Here is a 20,735-nt window from a genome sequence, read left to right as displayed (position 1 = left end):
AGCACGGGGGCGGGCGAAACCCTCCTTTCTTCCACCCCATTGGCTGCGACTCCGCCCCCTCCGCCCTCCTCCCCCTCCCCCTCCTCCTCCCTCTTCAGCCTCCGCCATGTACCGCTCGCTCCGCTCCCTCCAGCGCCTGAGTTGCGCCGCCGTCCACGCGCGCCAGAGGGGCCCGCCGACCTGCAGCCGCCCCGCGCAGCCACGGAGGATGGTGAGCCGCGCCCCCCCCCCGCTGCGCGCGCGCTCCATGGAGAGGGAGGGAGGGAGGGAGGGAGGCGCAAGGGCGCCGAGAGGTGACCTTTGCCGAAAGAGGCGGCGGAGGATCAGGCCCCTTTTCGCCTCCCGCCTCAGGTTTCTCTCTCCCCACATATATACATTTTGAACTTCCATGGCTTTTATTGTTACTGCTGTCACATTCCTGTCCCTTTTCTCCCTCCCGGGGGGCGGGCGGGGGGGCTCCCCGTCATTTAGCCCCCGCAACAACAACCCTGTGAGGGAGGCCGGGCGGGATTCAAAGCCGGGTCCGCGTCCTGGGCGAGGACAAGATTTGACAGCCCCTCCCTCAAATATTCCTCATGTTCACAATAATTCCTTTTGGTACAGCTGCTTTTTCAAACGGATCTGTTCAGTGTTGTTGGTTTGCGCCCCGCCAGCACCGTCCCAAATCCAGCGCTGCTCCCCTCTTTACAATGCCAACCGCTCAGAATTGGGAACTGGCCCCCTGAGGAAGAGAGAGGCTTCCCTCCAAGTAAAGATGAAGATAAAAGGACCTTGTTTTTAAGGGCCTGCGGTGGTGGTGGCTGTTCAACATCCAAGGTTCACAACATAAAAACACAAAACTACATTACGTGGTACAGTGGTACCTCGGGTTACATACGCTTCAGTTTACAGACTCTGCTAACCTAGAAATAGTACCTCGGGTTAAGAACTTTGCTTCAGGATGAGAACAGAAATCGTGCGGCGGCAGTGGGAGGCCCCAATAACTAAAGTGGTGTTAAGAACGGACCTCCAGAACGAATTAAGTTCTTAACCCGAGGTACCACTGTATTTGTAGCCTTTGTTTCTTAGGGAATGTGAGTGGGATTGGGCTGCATTTGTGGGGGTTTCTTCTGGTCACTTTCAGTATTAATGGCAATGTTATAATTGCCTCTGGGCAACTTAACTTGAAGTAGGGTGAGCCCCTTAGGTGGTAGAACTAGAAAAAGTTCACTACTGTATATTAATATTCTGGTACGCCATGTAAACTGAAATATTTTATTAAAAACCAATTTAGTAAAGTACAGCTGTATTTATTTAATACTTATATTTTAAGATGAGAATACCATACATGGAATGGATGTTAAGGAAATGAAGCATAGAAAATTTAACATTCCGCTTTTAAGCAGAGCAGTGCATTCAATTTTTTTATAATAATCTAAAAAAGTTAACTACAGCTTTGAAACTGCCCAGTTTGAATGGGGTTGTATCCATTCATTGTGTTATGAATTAATTTTTGAAGTGATGTATTTCTGAAAATTGATTCTCCCCCCCCCCCCCCCGCTGCCACACAAGGTTTCCTACACTACATCACTGGGGACTGATAAGGCTAGATTCGACCTCTTGGCCACTGTTGCTTCAGCCAACTGTCAAATGAAATGACCGTTTTCATCAGTTCATCAGCATTTAATTCTTTTTGGCTATTTGTTTAGGCTGTGCATGCATACAGTTGTAGATGAGCACGTCCAGCAATAACATATAACAATAACAGTAACAAATGCAGCAGTTGTTCCAGCGACTGAGTGACAGGTCACACTAGTTCTTGACATTTATTGAACATTATTTTCTGAGGGAGAGTTAGAAACTCATTACAGCATAACATTCTGATCTTCTAAGCTAAATAGGCTACTTAAGATGCTATTTTAAAAATCCCTTTACATTAACTTGGTTGTAGGAAATGGGGTCTTTTGAAAGTAATTCCCCAACCTCTGACACAATCACTCTGGACAAGTCTGTGGCTTTTGTGTCTTCCCTTTTCTTGATGTCTCTCCTCCACCCCAACACACATTCCCATGACTTAGTAATAGTGTGACATTTTCCCAAGGTTTCTGAAATAACAATATTGCATTTAGAAATGTGCCTTAAAACTGTGTGACTTTATAGCAGTGTTGAAGATATATCACTAAATATATGCTATGACACATTTACTATGGCTTAATATATTGATCATATATGATGAGTATTCTGTCACTACTATTCTGTTTCTTTAAAGCTAAGCTATATATCATAAATGAGCCAGAGATAACTCTTCCTTTGTTTGCAGTAAGAGGTCTGTTTCTCACTATCTGATACTAGTCCAGTATTGATTGATGTTTTTATTGTAGAGCAGTGAGAAAAATTATTATTTCCCAAAAAATAATGATTCAAAATCCTGATAATTATTATTATTTAATTACAGTGGTACCTCGGGTTAAGTACTTAATTCGTTCCGGAGGTCTGTTCTTAACGTGAAACTGTACTTAACCTGAAGCACCACTTTAGCTAATGGGGCCTTCTGCTGCTGCCGTGCTGCCGGAGCACAGTTTCTGTTCTCATCCTGAAGCAAAGTTCTTAACCTGAGGTACTATTTCTGGGTTAGCGGAGTCTGTAACCTGAAGCGTACCACTGTATTTGAAAGTTAAACTTACAACAATTGCATTTTCCAATAAACCTTGCTAATCTCATGTAATTTGTGATGCAATCTTTTACGTCACAACAGTTAATATTTAAAAGGCAAAAGTACAAATATGGTTAGGTTGTTTGACCTCTGAACTGTATCTTGGCAAAAAGGCACAATGGAGAAACATGTCTGTTTGGTATTGTTATCGGAGTTTGAGAACAGCAGATTGTAAGAACTTCATAGTAAAATCTGTGGCCGAGAGGTAAAACAATTCTACAAACCTATATGCATGATCAGTTGTCCCTGTGAAAGTGTGTACTACTTGAGATAACCTGATCAGAATGGTCCATCCCAAAGACTGGTGGATCCAGCTGAATTTCGGACATCTCTATGGAATTTCTCTTCTTGTCATGCTTTTGACTTGTTCAGCCTGAGAAATGTGGACAGGATTTCTGGGTATGTGTTGTTGATCACATGCTTTGCTTGAGCTTTCTTATCCTGCCTAACTAAAATGACTAGAGTGGAGCAGGATGTCTAGACAGCAGAAATAATGCAAACCTTATTAACAGATCCCTGGGAAGAGAGATTGAGTTGTAGCTCTGTGTAGGGAATAGTGCTCTCCTAACAGCTCTCTGTTCATGTTTTATTTGTGGTCAAGGAGAGTTTTTAACTCTTTCATTTGTACAGTTGTAAATTTTCAGAACATATTTTGTATAGCCAGCCATCCAGCTATACCTGTATCTTACTGTATTTGATTCCTTTGCTATGGTTTGTGGCTGACGCAAATAAAGATTTTATCTATGACTCTGCACACTTAACAAAGTACATTTCCCAGGAATCAGAATTATTTGGGGGAAAGCCATGAAGGTTTAAAGTGATACTGCTTTAAATAAAAAGGTTTTAAAGGTTTAAAGTGCTTTAAAGGTTTAAAGTGTTACTGCTTTAAATATAGAGAGCAGATGTGGCCTGCATATCATTAAATTAAAAAATATATATTTCTGAAGACTGAAAGAAAAATGTGCCCCACTTTCAAGGCTGTCTCCTGTACATAAGATTCTGTTACTGCTCAAATTATTGTTCAAGCAGAATCACATTACTAGACATATTTTTTGGCAGAAATAAAATGTTCTAACGGTGAACTCTTCCATTACCTGGCTAGGATCCATAGAATTGTTTATGCGAGGCCCTTGCTCTTCTGTCCTGGGATAATTGCTGACTCCCCACCCCCTTTGAACCCATGATATAATCACCAACTACTTCTGAACCTCCCATCAGTTTCAAAATCAGATTCCCATGCAGCTGGGGAGGGTGCTTTTGGACTTTACATCTAAATACTTCCCCATTGGGCTCAGGGAACTAGTTTGATCACAGAACTCTGGCTCCTAGCAGCAGAAGTTTTCTTTTTGGTTCTGCTTCTGCCCATTGATCCACAGAATTTGAACCATGGTGTGTATTATGACTCTGGTGCCTTTTCTGATAAGATACTTTTAAAAACAGTAACTTTCTGGCATTCTGTGCTAACATTTAAGTGCTTTGTGTGTGTGTATATTATTTACTAAGAGAGCAGTCTCTTCATTTTAACTCTTGATTTTTTTCCCTTCCTCAGGCCAGTCAGGACTCATTTAGGATAGAATATGATACCTTTGGTGAACTCAAAGTTCCAAATGACAAGTATTACGGTGCACAGACTGTGAGATCCACAATGAATTTTAAGATTGGTGGAGCAACAGAACGGATGCCAGTGAGTAATTCAAAGTTGAATTTATTCTCTACAACAGGCATGGGAGAGTCTCTGGCATGGGTCCCAACTTGGCTGGTGAGGCCATTTCCCCCTAACAATTCTCTCCTGCCCCACACCTAACATTATATGTGACATCAGGAGTGGGGCAGGTAGAAATGCCGCTGTCAAGGTAGAATTAGGTGCCTTAAAGTGCTTCCAATTGTTGCTTGGCAAAGGAGACTTGCTGTCAGTGCCGACCAGCCGATTGGCCCTTTCAGGAAGCTGGTTGCTACTGGCTACACTATGAAGTTCACCACTGAGAACTTCATAGCATGCCTGATCCCTGTGGGCTTCCTGTAAGAAGAGAAGAAGAAGAGTTTGGTTTTGATGTCCCGCTTTATCACTACCCTAAGGAGTCTCAAAGCGGCTAACAATCTCCTTTCCCTTCCTCCCCCACAACAAACACTCTGTGAGGTGAGGCTGAGAGACTTCAGAGAAGTGTGACTAGCCCAAGGTCACCCAGCAGCTGCATGTGGAAGAGCAGGGATGCGAACCCGGTTCACCAGATTACAAGTCTACCGCTCTTAAACACTGCACCACACTGGCTCTCCACACTGTAAGCACTCAACAGGTTATCGGTGCTCTCAGGAAGCTCTCTCGGATCTGCACTTGCATCGCTACTGTAAGCACAAGGGGAAGCACCTGACATGATTATGGTATCAAGATGATTGACAGGTGGTATACCCTGGCCAGCTGTCATAATTATCTGTGAACTGTCAATCCTGTTTCTTGCCAGTGCTCTAAAAGCAAGCTTGGTGTCTCGTGCAGTATAATATCACTTAGAACTGAAAGAGGTTGATTTTTGACAAAAATCTTCTATTTTGAAAGTTGAGACTGATGGGGGAATGTGTTGCCCTAGTATGTTTTCTTACTGGTTAATATTGTTTTTTTGATTCACATATAACTGCAACAATTTTTGGTCCTATCAATAGAGTACAATGTGGGAAGTGATAAGAATGCCTGGCTGTATCAATTGGGCTTGTTTAGAAGGAAATAATGCAATTAAAATGGCTTCCTCTATTTTATATGCATGTACAATATCACCATTCTTATTTTTTAAAATCTTAGGTCCAAGTAATAAGAGCTTTTGGTATCCTAAAGCGAGCAGCTGCTGAAGTAAATCAGGATTATGGCCTGGAGCCAAAGATTGCCAATGCCATTGTGAAGGCAGCAGATGAGGTAATATTTTAATATAAAAGCTCTGCATAATTGAACCAGGATTGATGTACTGAATTCTTTGCAGATATTTTGTCTTCTCAAAATGATAATGCCTTCATCAGCCTGAGATGCAAATAATGTTCCCATGGTCCTTTTGCATTGGTCAGAATGTTTGGTGCTGCCCAATGTCAGTTGCCTGATACTTGTCACAGACACTATGCAAAGTGGCAAAGAGTGAGGCAGGCTCTTTAAACAGCCTTGTAACTAGTTAAAAAACTCGTCGGGCTCTTTCCAGTATCATTGTTCCGTGTAAACCTTCCTTGTGGTAGTGTTTAAATATATTTTTGACTAGTACTTTGCTTATGCTAAAATTAGTCTGAAACAGTTAACACAGCAGAAAAACCTATCTAGATTGGATCATTCTTCTCATCCTGCTTTATTTAAGATATTTTGCAGAGGTATGTGATGATATAAGGTTTGCATGACTCCTTTGAGGAAGAAGCATGTAGTGTGGTGTAAACACACCTCATCACAGAAACTGAATGTTTTAAGTGTACAATATGGATTTTAAACCTAGAGCTTTAAAGGTTATTTAGTGTCTGTTCAATGTTATCTCATTTAGTAGTTCAGTAGTGTTTCATATAAATTGATGGCACTGTAAAACAATGTGTAACAATGATAAATGTGTTTTTGTAGGTATCTGAAGGTAAATTGAACGATCATTTTCCTCTAGTGGTGTGGCAAACTGGATCTGGAACACAGACGAACATGAATGTTAATGAAGTCATCAGTAATAGAGCCATTGAGATACTGGGAGGTAAACTGGGGAGCAAGGACCCAGTGCATCCGAACGACCATGTTAATAAAAGCCAGGTCACTATGTGCTCCTTCCAAATATTCTTGCTGTGTGTTTACATTACATATTATCTACTAAAAGGGCAAGATATTTATTTATCAAATAGGTTTTGTTTGCTTAGGTGCAAGGTGTTTCAAAGGGGGGAAACATCACTTCAGTTCTTGGCATGCTGCCAGCTACCAAAACATTTTTGAACAAAAATAAACTATGAAATGTGGCATCCGATCTTTAAAACTTATCATTATGATTATTTGCTTGGGATGCTGAATTGCTTTTTGTGTTGTTGCATATAAACAGTGATAAGGGAATCACTAATCGATTGCTACATCCGAATGTCACATACTATGTGTACATAAAATCATCCCCTTTTTACCTATATGGAATTTCTTTCCATTAACTGTGTCAAGCTTGGGACTCTTACGATTTGTGTTCCTGATTTTGCTACTGGTTGTGGCATCATAAATAGGAGGAAGTGTCCTTTTTACATGCTTTCGAGTGTTTTCCTACATTGAGCAGTCTAGGAACAGATAAATAGTAAAAGAGATGTTCGGATAACAAGCATCTTGTGTTTGCATCTTCTCAGAGCTCAAATGACACGTTTCCAACAGCAATGCATATTGCTGCTGCACAAGAAGTTCATGAAGTGCTGTTGCCGGGGCTGCAGAAGCTTCAGGATGCCCTTGATGCCAAATCAAAAGAATTTTCCAAAATTATTAAAATTGGGCGTACTCATACACAGGATGCAGTTCCCCTTACCCTTGGGCAGGTAAAAAAACATTTTGACATATTGTATGAAAGTTCTATTTTTCTCTTGGAAGGAGTGGGGGGACTCATTGCAAACATTAACTTTGTTTCCAGTCAAAAGGCATATCTTTGACTAGTGATAAGTGGCTCATTTATGTTAAATTCTCACATGGAATGAGAATAATCTGGACAATAATATGATCTTGTTTGGCTATCCCTCTTTTTTCTCTCCTTTGAAGGAATTCAGTGCTTACGTGCAACAAGTCAAATATGGAATCGCTAGGATCAAATCAGCCATGCCAAGGGTCTATGAGCTGGCAGCTGGTGGCACTGCTGTTGGCACAGGACTGAATACAAGAATTGGTTTCGCTGAGAAGGTGGCTGCTAAGGTGGCTGCACTTACAAGTAAGAGAGGACATGAAGGAAACTTCTGATAGCCTCTTAGAGAATTGAAATATAATTGTCAGAGGAAACAACAAAGCAGTGGCGTAGCATGGGTTGTCAGCACCCGGGGCAAGGCAAGTAATTTGCCCCCCCTAACCCGTGGATTTGCGCCCCCTAAACCTAACCCCCAGATGTTGCGGCCGGCCCCCCCTGCACCCCCCACGCTACGCCACTGCAACAAAGCAAAAGAAATGGGACAGTAACTGCCTTTTCTAGAAAGAAAAAGCAGCGCTATATTCTGTAGCCCCTTCTCTCTGTGTTTCATCTACCTAAGCTTCTTTGTACATTGGAGTTCTGTTGTACCAAAGGCAGCTGATGACTGGATTTATCAGAGCCAGTGTGGTGTAGTGGTTAAGAGCGGTAGTCTTGTAATCTGGGGACCCGGGTTCGCGTCTCCGCTCCTCCACATGCAGCTGCTGGGTGACCTTGGGCCAGTCACACTTCTCTGAAGTCTCTCAGCCTCACTCACCTCACAGAGTGTTTGTTGTGGGGGAGGAAGGGAAAGGAGAATGTTAGCCGCTTTGAGACTCCTTAAAGGGAGTGAAAGGCGGGATATCAAATCCAAACTCCTCTTCTTCTTATCAGTCTACTATTTCCTGCATCAACAAGGTTATGAACAGATGAAGCTTGAACTATATTCTTCAAATGGGCCATCCAAAGATTTTTAACTGCGGGGGGGGGGGGCATAAGAGCATTGGGATCTGAAGCACTGGAGGGTAATGGTCTAATTGTAGCAATACCTTCTTAACACCCCGGTTTCCAGCATTAGATTTAATGTAGGTAATTAGATATTTTGTATTTAATAAACTGTTTTCTTTTGCCCATTAATTATTAGCCTGGGAGCCCTTGGAGATAAGAGTACCTAACTTTGTTTATAGATATCTGCCCAGAGCTGATATTAAAGTGAACGGTTGATATAAAATGTTTTTGTTTTTTAAGAGTACTTGAGCTATCAGTATGTGCATCAAATGCAAGAGTCGATGGATGGGATGCTCATGTGTGTATATCTATATCTATCTATCTATCTATCTATCTATCTATCTATCTATCTATCTATCCATCTATCTAATTCTTTCATTAGACTTGCCCTTCATTACTGCTCCGAACAAATTTGAAGCCCTTGCTGCTCATGATGCCCTGGTTGAACTGAGTGGGGCAATGAATACCGTGGCTTGCAGCCTGATGAAGATAGCTAATGACATCCGTTTCCTGGGTTCAGGACCTCGATCTGGTTTGGGGGAGCTCATCTTGCCTGAAAATGAACCTGGAAGCAGTATTATGCCAGGTACAATGTGGGTTTTGTTAATTTTGTGTTAATAAATAATCATAGAATCATAGAGTTGGAAGAGACCACAAGGGCCATCGAGTCCAACCCCCTGCCAAGCAGGAAATAATGAGCTAGCATCTTTGACCATACGTTTTAATGTACAACTTTACATATTTTTCAGTTTTTGCCTTCAAATATATATGTAAGCAGTACTGTTTTTTGCTGCCAGTGTATGGAAACAGGGTGGAGCAGGCTGTACTGACACAAAAAAATTATATAGAACTTTTGCTCTTGAATATCAAGATCACTTGGAAAAGCTGTGGCAACAGATTATTCATGAGTAGTAGATGATATTATTGTGTCTTCAATAATTCTGGCAGATGTTCCAACATTTAGAACCATATCAGGTTTGTATTTTTGCACAATTTATTCTAGTTGCAGACTGCTAACATAACTTGCATATTGCATAAATTGCTTGTACTGAATTCAAGTGAGGACTGATTTACATTTGGCAGACACACAGTATTTTATCTTACGGTAATTGTTTTTCTCAAATTATTGCTGTAATTAGATCTGCCTTTGAAACCATGCCATTTGGAGCTATTTGCTTTCAGTATAATCTTCAGTGTTCTATCATCTACATAAATGTGCCCTAGGTCCTGTATGATCACATCCAGGGTTGGGGGGTTTGTTTGGTACTATTTCTTTTAAATAATACTTTAGTAGCTCATTTGTAAGAGTTCCCTTTAAGAGAAGAAATGAATGGTTTTTTAAAAGTTGGAGAGATACTAATTTGAGGTCTTTTTCTTCTCTTCTCTCCCTCCCTGCTTTTTACAGGAAAAGTGAATCCTACTCAGTGCGAGGCCATCACCATGGTGGCAGCTCAGGTGATGGGGAATCATGTTGCTGTTACTGTAGGAGGCAGCTGTGGCCACTTTGAGCTGAACGTCTTTAAACCCATGATTGTACGTTTGAAGTTATAATTACATGACGTAGATGTCATATTTTAACGCATGGTTAGAGGGGCTTCGTAATTGTAATGAGTGGGTAATTGAGTTTTGCTGGAGTTGCATCTTATGCACGAGCTCATTTTAATTTTGGGCCCTAGCATTGCAGTACAGGAGTGGCTAGCCTGAAAGCCTTATCTTACCATTTAAAAGAAATGTTTGGCTGCTTCCATGGGATCCCCATGCCTGCATTGTTGACTCCCCCCCTCCCAATCTTCCTTGGTTCTAGTGTGTGGATGAGTGGAAATGACCGCAGGCTATGGATGTGGAAAGGGGGTCTTTCCTGTTGAACAAGTCTTAGATCCAGTGAATTCAAGGCCTCCCCTGCCACATCCCCAGAACTTCCCATGTTGGAACCTAATGCCAGCTACTGCCAGAGGAAATCCCTACTGGCACATGCCCACTGAGCTTTCCACAGGCGGGGGGTGGGGGGGGTGGGGCGGATTTCTGCAGTAATGGCTGTGCTATGGGAGGGACACTTCCATGCAATCCTAACTCCTTTCAACTCTGTGGATCTGGGAGCTAGGGTTGTTCCAAAAAACTTACGGACATAAAAATTTTAAACTGGTTATTATTCTGCAATTCTGGAGTCCTTGTCAAAAAACCCACAAACCAGTTGCTTTACTATAGGCTTCTTAAAATATCAGCTATTGAGATTCCATATCCAGTTGTGTTAAAAGGGTTAAATATTGCCGTCTTGACTTTTATTGAACAGAAAGTGAAAATGTTGCATAGCAGCTAGTCTTCTAAATCAGCACCTGTGATTTTTAATTGTATTTTAATATTTCATTTAGATTAAAAATGTGCTACACTCTGCACGACTCTTAGGAGATGCCTCTGTTTCTTTCACTGACAATTGCGTGATTGGAATACAAGCCAACACAGAGAGGATCAACAAACTAATGAGTGAGTCGCTCATGCTGGTGACTGCCCTTAATCCCCACATAGGTAAGTATCTAACACATGCCAGTCTTGACTCCTTAAGTCCTTAAAATGAATCTAGTTACCTGCTTGAGCAGATTTCCAGAGACCTGGAATGCTGGCCTTGGTACGACTGTAAGGGAAGGGAGGGTAGGATATGGTCCCATGGGAAATGTAAAGACTACACATAGAAATGTAATAAAAGGGGGGAAGAGCATTAATTGTGCCACACTTCCCAGAGCTTTAGTTAACACAACTGTTTCACAGTATTTGAATTCTAATCTAACACCCAGATACTGATTGCAAAAAAGGAGAGGAACATAACAGTGTGCTGGCCTGGAACACGAGGAGCTGCATATAGCTAGTCAGACCTTCAGTCCATCTAGTTCAGTAATGGGCTACCCTGACTGGCAGTGGCTGCCTGAACCTGCATGAAGCTGATGCTCCACTGCTGAGCTATGACAGCTATTCTTGCTTAGAAGTAGCTGCAACATTAATATACAGTACTTTGTAATTGGTGTGATGTTGACTGCTCAAAGACAATCTTCTTTGGAGTGGAGGCCCAAATGAATGTATTGATAGATAAAGGGCTGTCACTGAAATAGCAATGCTGTCTCAGGCTCTCTCCTCTTCCACTAGGGATTCAGTGTACAGTGTAGATGTCATTATGCTACAGGTTTCATTGTCTGCATTTTCATGAGCAGCATCCACATGCTCCCAAGGACACAGAGTACAGTGGTACCTCTGGATACGAACACTTCTGGTTGTGCACGCGTCAGGTTATGAGCTGCACTAACCCGGAAATAGTGGCTCCCAGAGGCAAACATTGCCCTGGGATGCAAGTGGAAATCACATGCTGGAGGCGCACGTGCAGCGGGAGGCACGCTTTCGCTAATGGCGCCTCACGTTAAGAACAGTTTCAGGATAAGAACGGACCTCCGGAACAAATTAAGTTCATAACCAGAGGTACCACTGTAGTAGCAGTTACTGTTAAGTTTAGAAAGCAGGTGACTTCGTCGTTTGGTTTCTCATTGAGCTAAAAATTATCTCATATGACTTTTCCTTTTACATTATGTGTGTAAAGGCTGTTCATTAAACATAATAAATGGAACTGACTGATTTTTACATTAGGTTATGACAAGGCGGCAAAGATTGCCAAAACGGCACATAAAGAAGGGTCGACACTAAAAGAAACTGCTATCAAGCTCGGATTTCTAACATCAGAACAATTTGATCAGTGGGTAAAGCCAGAAGATATGTTGGGTCCTAAGTAACTGTGACAAATGTAGTACAAACAGAAAATAAATAAATTGTATAAAGTAAAAAATTTTATCATCTGTTTGTTATGAAACCAGTTGCATTTTGTCTCTGAAGTGGTGGGGCCTTCTATGGTAGGTATATAACTTTGTATGTACTTCAAATATCTTAATGAAAATGCATCGTTTACAGACAGCAGTGTTTTTAAGTCAACATGTCTTTACTAAAAATATACACATTCATAAGCACCAGCACACAGCGGCAGTTAAGCGCAGTGGAGGTTAAAACAGACACTCCTTAAAAAGCTGAATGATGTCCCCTACCCTTAGACAGGCACCAACACTGTATAGCTTTGCTTTATCCTGAAACAAGTGTTGGTGCCTGATGAACCCATAAAGGGAGGGCATTCCACAAATGGGGCACCACCACAGAGAAGGCTCTTATCCTGCATCATTGTTATAAATGAACTTCATCTGCATAGAACTCAGAAGAGCTGCCTCCTCCTTCTCCAGGTTTGTTGCTGAACTTCTACAATCAAGAGAGAGAACTATGTTTAACAATGTAAAGGTGCACTAGAAACCTGAATTGTATTTCATGTTTGCTGCAAGACAGTGATGAGCCAACCTGTGCTTTTGTCACTCATCTGCAGGACATTTTCTCCATCACTGGGGAAGAGTGATCTCTTGGAAGATGGTGGTAGTGGTAGGGAATACAATATTGGGAGAAGAACAGCACAAAACAAAGCAGGTGGCAAGGGCCGCTCTGAATATCTGCAAAGCTCCACTGCAGCATTGTGACAGCATACAAACTGCTTGATTCTGCTCCACTCTCTGGCAGCCATTTTGTGACTGACGCCCACAGCTTTTTCAAATCCTGTAACGCACCCACTGTTGAAAAAGACTGGTTTGCTCCCTGTGACAAAGAGGCATATTAAACATTATTTGTGGAGAGAGTGGTTAGGAAAAGCCTCAACATAATACTACAAGCAAAGCTCGTCCAAAGAGGCTGAGAGAGAGGGTTCGGGACAGACGCAAACTAGTCTGCTTGAGAGCCAGGGTGCCACAGTGCTTCAAGTGTCCAGCTCTGGCCTAGGGGAGACCAGGGTTCGAATCCCGCCCCCCACACTCGGCCATCGTGAAGTTTGCTGCTTTTGCCCTTGGGCCACGGTCGCTTCCTTTTCTCAGCCTAACCTACCTCACGGGGTTGTTGTGGAGGATTAAATGAGAAGGAAGGGGGGGGCAGAGAGAACCTTGAGCTCCTTGAAGAAAAATAGGCCGGATATCTTAACGTGATAAATAATAATATTATTAACAACATTCCTCGATCATTGCCGAACAGTCTCTCCCCCTCTCCTCAGGTCGGATTCCCATAACAGAACATATTCGTGTCCCACCTGCAGTATTTCAATAAGGCACAACCCCGTCATTCTAGGGCAGTACAAGCAAACGGCAACAAGAAATACACAGTAAATAAATAAGGCATATATAAATAGAAGGGGAAGAAATGGAGGCAGTGAGAGATTTTACTTTCCTGGGCTCCATGATCACTGCAGATGGTGACAGCAGCCACGAAATTAAGAGACGCCTGCTTCTTGGGAGGAAAGCAATGACAAACCTAGACAGCATTTTAAAAAGTAGAGATATCACCTTGCCAACAAAGGTCCGTATAGTAAAAGCTATGGTTTTCCCAGTAGTGATGTATGGAAGTGAGAGCTGGGCCATCAAGAAGGCTGATGGCCAAAGAATTGATGCTTTTGAATTATGGTGCTGAAGGAGACTCTTGAGAGTCCCATGGACTGCAAGAAGATCAACCCTATCCATTCTGAAGGAAATCAGCCCTGAGTGCTCACTGGAAGGACAGATCGTGAAGCTGAGGCTCCAATACTTTGGCCACCTCATGAGAAGAGAAGACTCCCTGGAAAAGACCCTGATGCTGGGAAAGACGGAGGGGAGAAGGGGACGACAGAGGATGAGATGGTTGGACAGTGTTCTCGAAGCTACAAACATGAACCTGACCAAACTGCGGGTGGCAGTGGAAGACAGGAGTGCCTGGCGTGCTCTGGTCCAGGGGGTCACGAAGAGTCAGACACGACTGAACGACTAAACAACGACAACAACAACAAGCAAACGGCAACAAGAAATACACAGTAAATAAATAAGACATATATAGTGTAAATAGAGGAACCGCCCTCCGAGCCCCTTCCCCGAGGGCAGGGCGGGCGCGTCGCTTCGTCTGCGCGAGGCTCCTTCCTTCCGCCTTTCCTCAAGGCGTCGCTTTCGATGACGTAAAGCATCACGTGGCATCCCTGCTTCCCCCACTTCCGCGCTTTTGATTGGCGGGTGCCGCCGGTTGCTTCCGGGTTCGGTGTTGCTGTCGGCGGCGGCGTCGCTCTTCCCGGAGGGGCCCCCACTGCGATCTCGCTCGTCCCGCGGCGCCTCCCGCCAAGATGAACCGCTTCTTCGGAAAGTCGAAGCCCAAGGCGCCGCCTCCCAACCTGACGGACTGCATCGGCACGGTGGGCGCCCTGGCTTCGGGGATGGGGCGGGGCTCCGTCCCGTTGCTATAGAAACCCAGCCTACAGCACCCCCCCCCCACCTCGGGGTCCCGCAGGAACGATGCGGAGCCTTCGCTTTGCCAGGCCTGACAATAGGGGGGGAGTGAGGGGGTAGAAAGTAGATCACGGCCCCCCATCGCCAGTGGATCACCTGATCCCGACTTATCCAGGGTCTGAGCTTTCCAGAGAAATCGCAGAGCGCTGGAAGGGGTACCCAAAGGGAAGCCGCCCATTATTATTATTATTATTATTATTATTATACCCAAGGGGAAGCCGCCCATTATTATTATTATTATTATTATTATTATTATTATTATTACTACTACTACTACTACTACTATTACATCTCTACTATGCCTTGTCCCCCTTACAACACAACTTATGGGTAAAAATAAGGACAATTAAAAACAGAATGAGAGAGAGAAGCATTAAAAAGCATTTAAACACACATACCCTGGCAGATTAGCAACTTATTCTACGAAGATTACAGAAGGAGAGAGGGGGTCAGACTGTGCCTTGGCCAAAAGCTTGGCAGAACACCTCCGTCTTGCAGGCCCTGTGGAAAGATGTCAAATTCCGCAGGGCCCTAGTCTCAAGGGCAACCCCACATAGAGTGAGTTACAGTAATCAAGTCTGGAGGTGACCGTCGCGTGGATCACAGTGGCTAGGTCAGGGCAAGAGAGGTAAGGAGCCAACTGCTTAGCTTGGTAGAGATGAAAAAATGCTGCCTTTGTTATAGCTGCAATCTGCGCCTCCATGGAAAGGGAGGTATTGAAGATTTACTGTTCAAAGAGTAATCAATATCTCACTGGGCGTATTCCTCCCCTTGGATGTGCCTATGTAGCTCTTTGGATCCAAGCCAAGATCATGGCAAAGGATGTTGCCTTGTTTACATATATAGCAACTAGTTTCTTTTAACGAGGTGAGTGAGCAGTGGTGTCCCCCGCTTACCTCTTGCCCCATGTGGCCTGTTATTGCATGTGTGGTACCATTGCATGGTAGGAGGGTGCTTCCAAACATTACCTTGCCTGGCTAGAGACTACTGATTCTTTTGTCATTCATAACTGAACTTTTTTTTTCTCTTCCTCGTCTTTCCTTTTGCTAAAGGTGGATAGCAGAGCAGAATCTATTGACAAGAAAATTTCCAGGCTTGATGCAGAACTGGTGAAATACAAAGATCAAATGAAGAAAATGAGGGAGGGGCCTGCAAAGGTAAGATGTGGACAATTTAGGGTGAGGCCACTCAAGCCATGTGACATGAAAACTAGTTTTCCAGGTTTTTAAAAATGTTGGTGAATGTCCACAATTGTTTTATCAGTGTCTGAGGCCTGTGCCATGCCGGGCTTCAAGAAATACCTAATGTGTAAGACACACTGGGTGGCCATAGGCCAGTGGCATTTTCTCTGATTTACCTCACAAGGTGGTTTTCAGGATGAAAGGAAGTAGGTGGGAAAACATAGAGGAAGGATGGGTTAAAAAATATATATAAGTAAGTAATACTAGGGAGTTATTAGTTATTTAGCTTGTAGTTTTTACTGGTTCATTGGGTAGATTTCAGCATGAAGTACATTCTCATTTGTGCTTGTAAACCTCCTTGGATGTTGGTGTGGAAAGATGGTATATAAATCTTAAAAGTAAGCAATCTTGACTTTTTAAATGTTGCACTCATAAGTTAATCCTTGGCATTGACATCTGATTTTTACCTTTTCTCTAGAACATGGTAAAGCAGAAAGCCCTGAGAGTGTTGAAACAGAAGCGAATGTAAGTTTCATACTCTCTTCAACTTTATTTTTTGAAACGGAGTATTAATTTGAAAGGAGTGGAAACACATGCCCTTAACTTTTGGCTTCTCTTAGTTAACTAGACTACCATTGCCACAACTCGGGGTATAAATAAATATACAGTATAATAATAACAGTGATCTCTGGAATGAAGAACAGACAGCAGCTCTAGTTTGTGAGTTACCGTGACTCAGAGTCTGAAAGCTTTGTGTCTTGACCATAGGTATGAAAACCAACGAGATAACCTTGCTCAACAGTCTTTCAATATGGAGCAAGCCAATTATACCATCCAGTCTCTGAAAGATACAAAAACAACGGTAACTTTGGTTTTCATTTAAATTTTTACTTGCATTTATGTATGTGTTATAGTGGGTCTTAATATTTTACCTGGCTACTTCTCTAGGTTGATGCCATGAAACTGGGAGCGAAGGAAATGAAAAAGGCTTACAAGCAAGTAAAAATAGATCAGATTGAGGTACGTTTCAGTGTTACATGAAAAATAATCACTGATGACTCTACAAGCATGTTTACACTTAAATCTGAATTAGAGAACCTTTTATAATGCCTCTCCCTCCCTCTGGAATGTGTCTTATTTTTATATCTGTCCCAAAGAATAAATATTATCAGTAGTATTTTGTATGAGCCAAACTGTTTTTGAGGCTAAAACTTTTTGTGAGCAAAGAAGAAATGCAAAATGGATATCTGAACTGCATACCAGTCAAGTTAATTAAAAAGATTTTGTTCATTTTAGGCAAATAAATAGGACCTAATGAATGCTTACCATTGTTTCACAATCAAATAGACCTCTTACCTCCTGTCATTTGGATTTATATTTCATAATAAACTTCAGGACTTGCAAGACCAATTAGAAGATATGATGGAAGATGCTAGTGAAATTCAGGAAGCATTGGGTCGTAGTTATGGAACCCCCGAAATTGATGAGGAAGACTTGGAAGCAGGTGAGTTACAAATTAATTCTAACTGCAAAGCTAGGACGTAATGGGTTCAGGCAGATAATGCAGGCTCAATTCCAACATTGGTTAAGACTAGGTTAACATTGGTTAATCTAGGTTAAGGACGTTTTAACTTTTTTGGTTTGCAAATCATTTGCAAACTGGAGAGACTGTTTTGGGCACTACATGCACACACCACAACTGTGTACACTCCCCTCTCTGTCAGCAAGTAGGGTTTGAAAAAAGTTTTCACTTTTCTCCCCAGGTCTTTTTTGTTGTTGTTTGTGTGCAGGGGATGGTCTTCCTGGAGGGTGTAGTTTGGGTAACAAATGTCGACCTTCCCTCCCTGGCTGCAACCTCCATGAAGATCATCCTCTGCCGTGACTCAGCTTGGAAAAAAAGCTTTCCATTGGCCACAATGCAAAACTGTTTTACAGACTAACTGCGTGATCCTTTCCTTGCCTTCCCTCCTGCAACCCTCACATTGTTCCTTCTCTATTGAGATTAGGTTTGTAGGCTTGAAATATGCCTTCTGTTGTATCTTTTTTTTGGTGCGGAGGGAGACACATTTTCTGCAAGAGTGAATACTGTCCTCAGGAAGACTGCAGTTAGGCCTGGAAAAGTGTATTTTGTTATAGCTAAAATATATGGCTTCCTTTAAACAACATATCAGCAGCCATTGGGTTGGGGGTGGGAAGAAGACCCTGCAGGAGCCTGGGAAGAACTTTGTTGGCACAGGTGTGCTCATGGGCACCTTGTTGGTGACTCCAGCATTAGTGTGATGTCCAAATTGATAAACCATTGGTGAGGTGCATCTGTGTCCCTCGTTACTGACTCTCAGGAAGAATCTCAAAGCATTCTTGTTTACTAGGCAGTTGATGGCTGAAAGGCACTGTTCACGGCAACCCTGAGATTACCAGTTAAGGGAATCTTTAAAGTGTATTTTGTTTTAAGATGTTACATTATTGATCATTTTGCTTTCCTGGGCTCCTTCAAGAGGGATATAAATTAAGTATTAGAGTTTATGCTATCTGAGGGCAGTCTCTTCAGAAATGTTCATTTTTTGTGCTGTACAATAGGTATTGAAATACTATTTCAAGTTCAGCCATCCTCAGTTTTCCTGTTAGTGATAGACATTTTGTGTCCTAACAACAATTTTAGAGCTGGAGGCACTAGGTGATGAACTTCTAGCTGATGAGGATAGCTCCTATCTGGATGAAGCTGCATCTGTTCCATCAATTCCAGAAGGAACGCCAACTGAAGCAAAAAACAAAGTAAGTCTTCTTTCCCACCTCATATTATGCGCAATACATTTACAACAGCGTCACCAAAATCAGACCCAATAGGATACAGTACTTGGATAGGTTTATTGCCCTTATCCTTTTCTTTCTTTCTTTTTAATTATCTTGGCGGGGGGGGGGGGAATCATAATATATTTATTAGGAAATATATTTCTATCTTCAGTACCAATAATTAAGCGGTATAAGTGCAAAGGAACATTCGAAGCTGCATTATAATGCAAGTCAGGACATGGTCCACCTAGCTCAGTATTGCTTACACTGATTGCCAGCAGTTCTCTAGGGTGCAGGCAGGAATCTTTCCCAGCCTTAACTGGAGATACCAGGCATTAAACCCTGGGACCTTTTGCATGCAAAACATGTGCTTTGAGTTATGGCCCTTTCCCAGGTAATGTATTTGATTGAGTGAACATCTGTGGGCAGTGCAATAGGGCAAACAATGTTGGCAAACAATGTTGAAGAAAACTTAACTGTGGTTTGGCATGTGGTTTTATGTTGTAAACTGCCCTGTGATCGTCTTATGAAGGGTGGTATATAAATTTAATAAATAATCATTTTGCATGGTGTCGGAATTGAAAAATTAGGATTTGCAATCAGCCAGCAAGACAGAATGAGAACCCTGGTATGAAGTAAGTTTGCAAACCACAGTTTGTGGCTAGCTATAGTTTGGCACAGTGTTTGATTTGACAAGCTGTCTATTGCCATCATGCCACCTCAAGGTTGCTGTACCATGGAAATAGGAGTAAACCCACAAAGCTGAGAGGCTGGAAAATAAATAGCAGACAAGTAGCTTGAAACCATGGTTTCCCTGGAAGCTCAAATCATAGCTTGGGTTCTCAACTATGGTTAGTGCAAAGCAAAGTTCAATGTTTGTTTAAATTGACCTTGGTGCCTTAACCTTTTATGTTATGTACACTTTCTAAGTACCATTTGCTGCTTAATTTAAACTTATGATGCAGTATAACACCCTGGTCCTGTATTTATATTGCACCTTCATTGGGCAGACAAATGTGGCTGACTCTTCCTCCATTTATAGATAATCCTGTTAAATGGTGGTCTCTTGCCAGCTGTTGTCCTTCTACATTATCTTTGCCAAGCAAACATAGTACCAGCCTTTGTTGTTAGCCTCCTTGAGTGTGTTGAAATATTAATAAATAAGTGGCTCCTGTAGTGTGGATGCACTGGTAGGTTCACTGTTTGCTGGTGCTGATATCTCAGGATATAGACAGTAAGATTAACATACGTATTTTATATACTTTATACTATTAACCACAATTGTTTGCTTTTCCTCTCATAGGATGGTGTACTGGTGGATGAATTTGGATTGCCACAGATCCCTGCAACATAACTTCTCTAGCTCAGAAGGACTGCTGCTTTTCATCTTTCTTAAGAAGAATACCATGGGTGGTGGTGCAGATAAAGCTTTCCAGTACCACTTGAGATCACTACATAACAGAATGTAGAGTGAATGAGTGACAAATTCCCCTCCTTTTGAAGACATTTTATTACTAGCTTTTGTATTAACAGCAAGAAATTGGTACAACTCTTTCCTGCAGTGGGATCTGTTCACAAGTTCTGAAATTTGGCTTCATCACTCCTGTAGTGTTGTAGTATTATTCTGAAAATTACTTTGGGCTATTTATGGTTTTCTTTGATTTATATTTCTCCGGACTACAAAGGGCACTGTGATGGTATTTCTTAGACTAACTTTATTGTGCTTGCTTTAATCATGCATATTTTCTAATAATGCTACCATTTGCCATTTATTGTGGATATATTTGCTATAGCCCTTAAATGTAGCTGAGTAACAAAAAGAAGCAAAGGAGATTACATTGTATAATCCATTTTGACCTAAATTATATACCGTTTAGGGTTGCTTGATCTCTATAGTGTTATTTTTTTTTTAAGGTACAGTACCTTCTCTCAATTTTTGTTAAATATCAAGATGTCAACTTTTTGATGTCATTGGTCTCCAGCCGGTTACAGGTGCTTGTGAAACTATGGTTTCTTCCATTTCTACATGGGAACTATTTATGTGTTTCGGAATCCACAAATTTCAAAAAGCTTGAAGACCTTTGTC

At 42.1% G+C, this 20,735-nt stretch overlaps 2 protein-coding genes and 1 long non-coding RNA gene across 7 annotated transcripts; 2 read left to right on the top strand and 1 right to left on the bottom strand.

Moving 5' to 3' along the window:
* Positions 1-58: 58 nt before the first annotated feature.
* FH (fumarate hydratase) lies at positions 59-12,139 on the top strand. Of its 4 annotated transcripts, none has more exons than XM_083407797.1 (10): positions 59-211; positions 4,242-4,376; positions 5,484-5,594; positions 6,270-6,446; positions 7,013-7,195; positions 7,413-7,578; positions 8,699-8,902; positions 9,722-9,849; positions 10,686-10,839; positions 11,944-12,139. In XM_083407797.1, exons 1-10 carry the CDS (start codon positions 107-109, stop codon positions 12,084-12,086), a joined length of 1,506 nt encoding a protein of 501 aa, XP_083263923.1. In that variant the 5' UTR covers positions 59-106; the 3' UTR covers positions 12,087-12,139. The 4 variants fall into 4 exon arrangements, with proteins under 4 accessions (XP_083263923.1, XP_083263925.1, XP_083263926.1 ...); XM_083407799.1 differs by having other exon boundaries at positions 122-3,091; XM_083407800.1 differs by lacking the exon at positions 59-211 and adding an exon at positions 282-351.
* LOC310661672 lies at positions 4,382-13,550 on the bottom strand. 2 transcript variants are annotated; one of them, XR_014504033.1, is made up of 3 exons: positions 12,393-13,550; positions 10,899-10,945; positions 4,382-4,709 (listed from the first exon to the last, which is right to left on the bottom strand). It is a non-coding gene; the product is annotated as an uncharacterized lncRNA (long non-coding RNA). The 2 variants fall into 2 exon arrangements; XR_014504034.1 differs by lacking the exon at positions 4,382-4,709 and adding an exon at positions 9,115-9,137.
* A 796-nt stretch (positions 13,551-14,346) lies between these two features.
* On the top strand, positions 14,347-20,536 carry CHMP5 (charged multivesicular body protein 5). Its single transcript, XM_083408027.1, has 8 exons — positions 14,347-14,584; positions 15,731-15,835; positions 16,338-16,384; positions 16,628-16,721; positions 16,808-16,879; positions 17,255-17,363; positions 18,519-18,631; positions 19,953-20,536. Exons 1-8 carry the CDS (start codon positions 14,516-14,518, stop codon positions 20,001-20,003), a joined length of 660 nt encoding a protein of 219 aa, XP_083264153.1. The 5' UTR covers positions 14,347-14,515; the 3' UTR covers positions 20,004-20,536.
* The last annotated feature ends 199 nt before the right edge of the window (positions 20,537-20,735 follow it).

The sequence above is a fragment of the Podarcis tiliguerta genome (genome assembly GCF_965153285.1).
Source record: "Podarcis tiliguerta genome assembly, chromosome: 13".
NCBI classification, from domain to species: Eukaryota; Metazoa; Chordata; class Lepidosauria; order Squamata; family Lacertidae; genus Podarcis; species Podarcis tiliguerta.
Note: the sequence above shows the minus strand (reverse complement) of the source record. Positions and strands in the feature narration are given on the sequence as shown.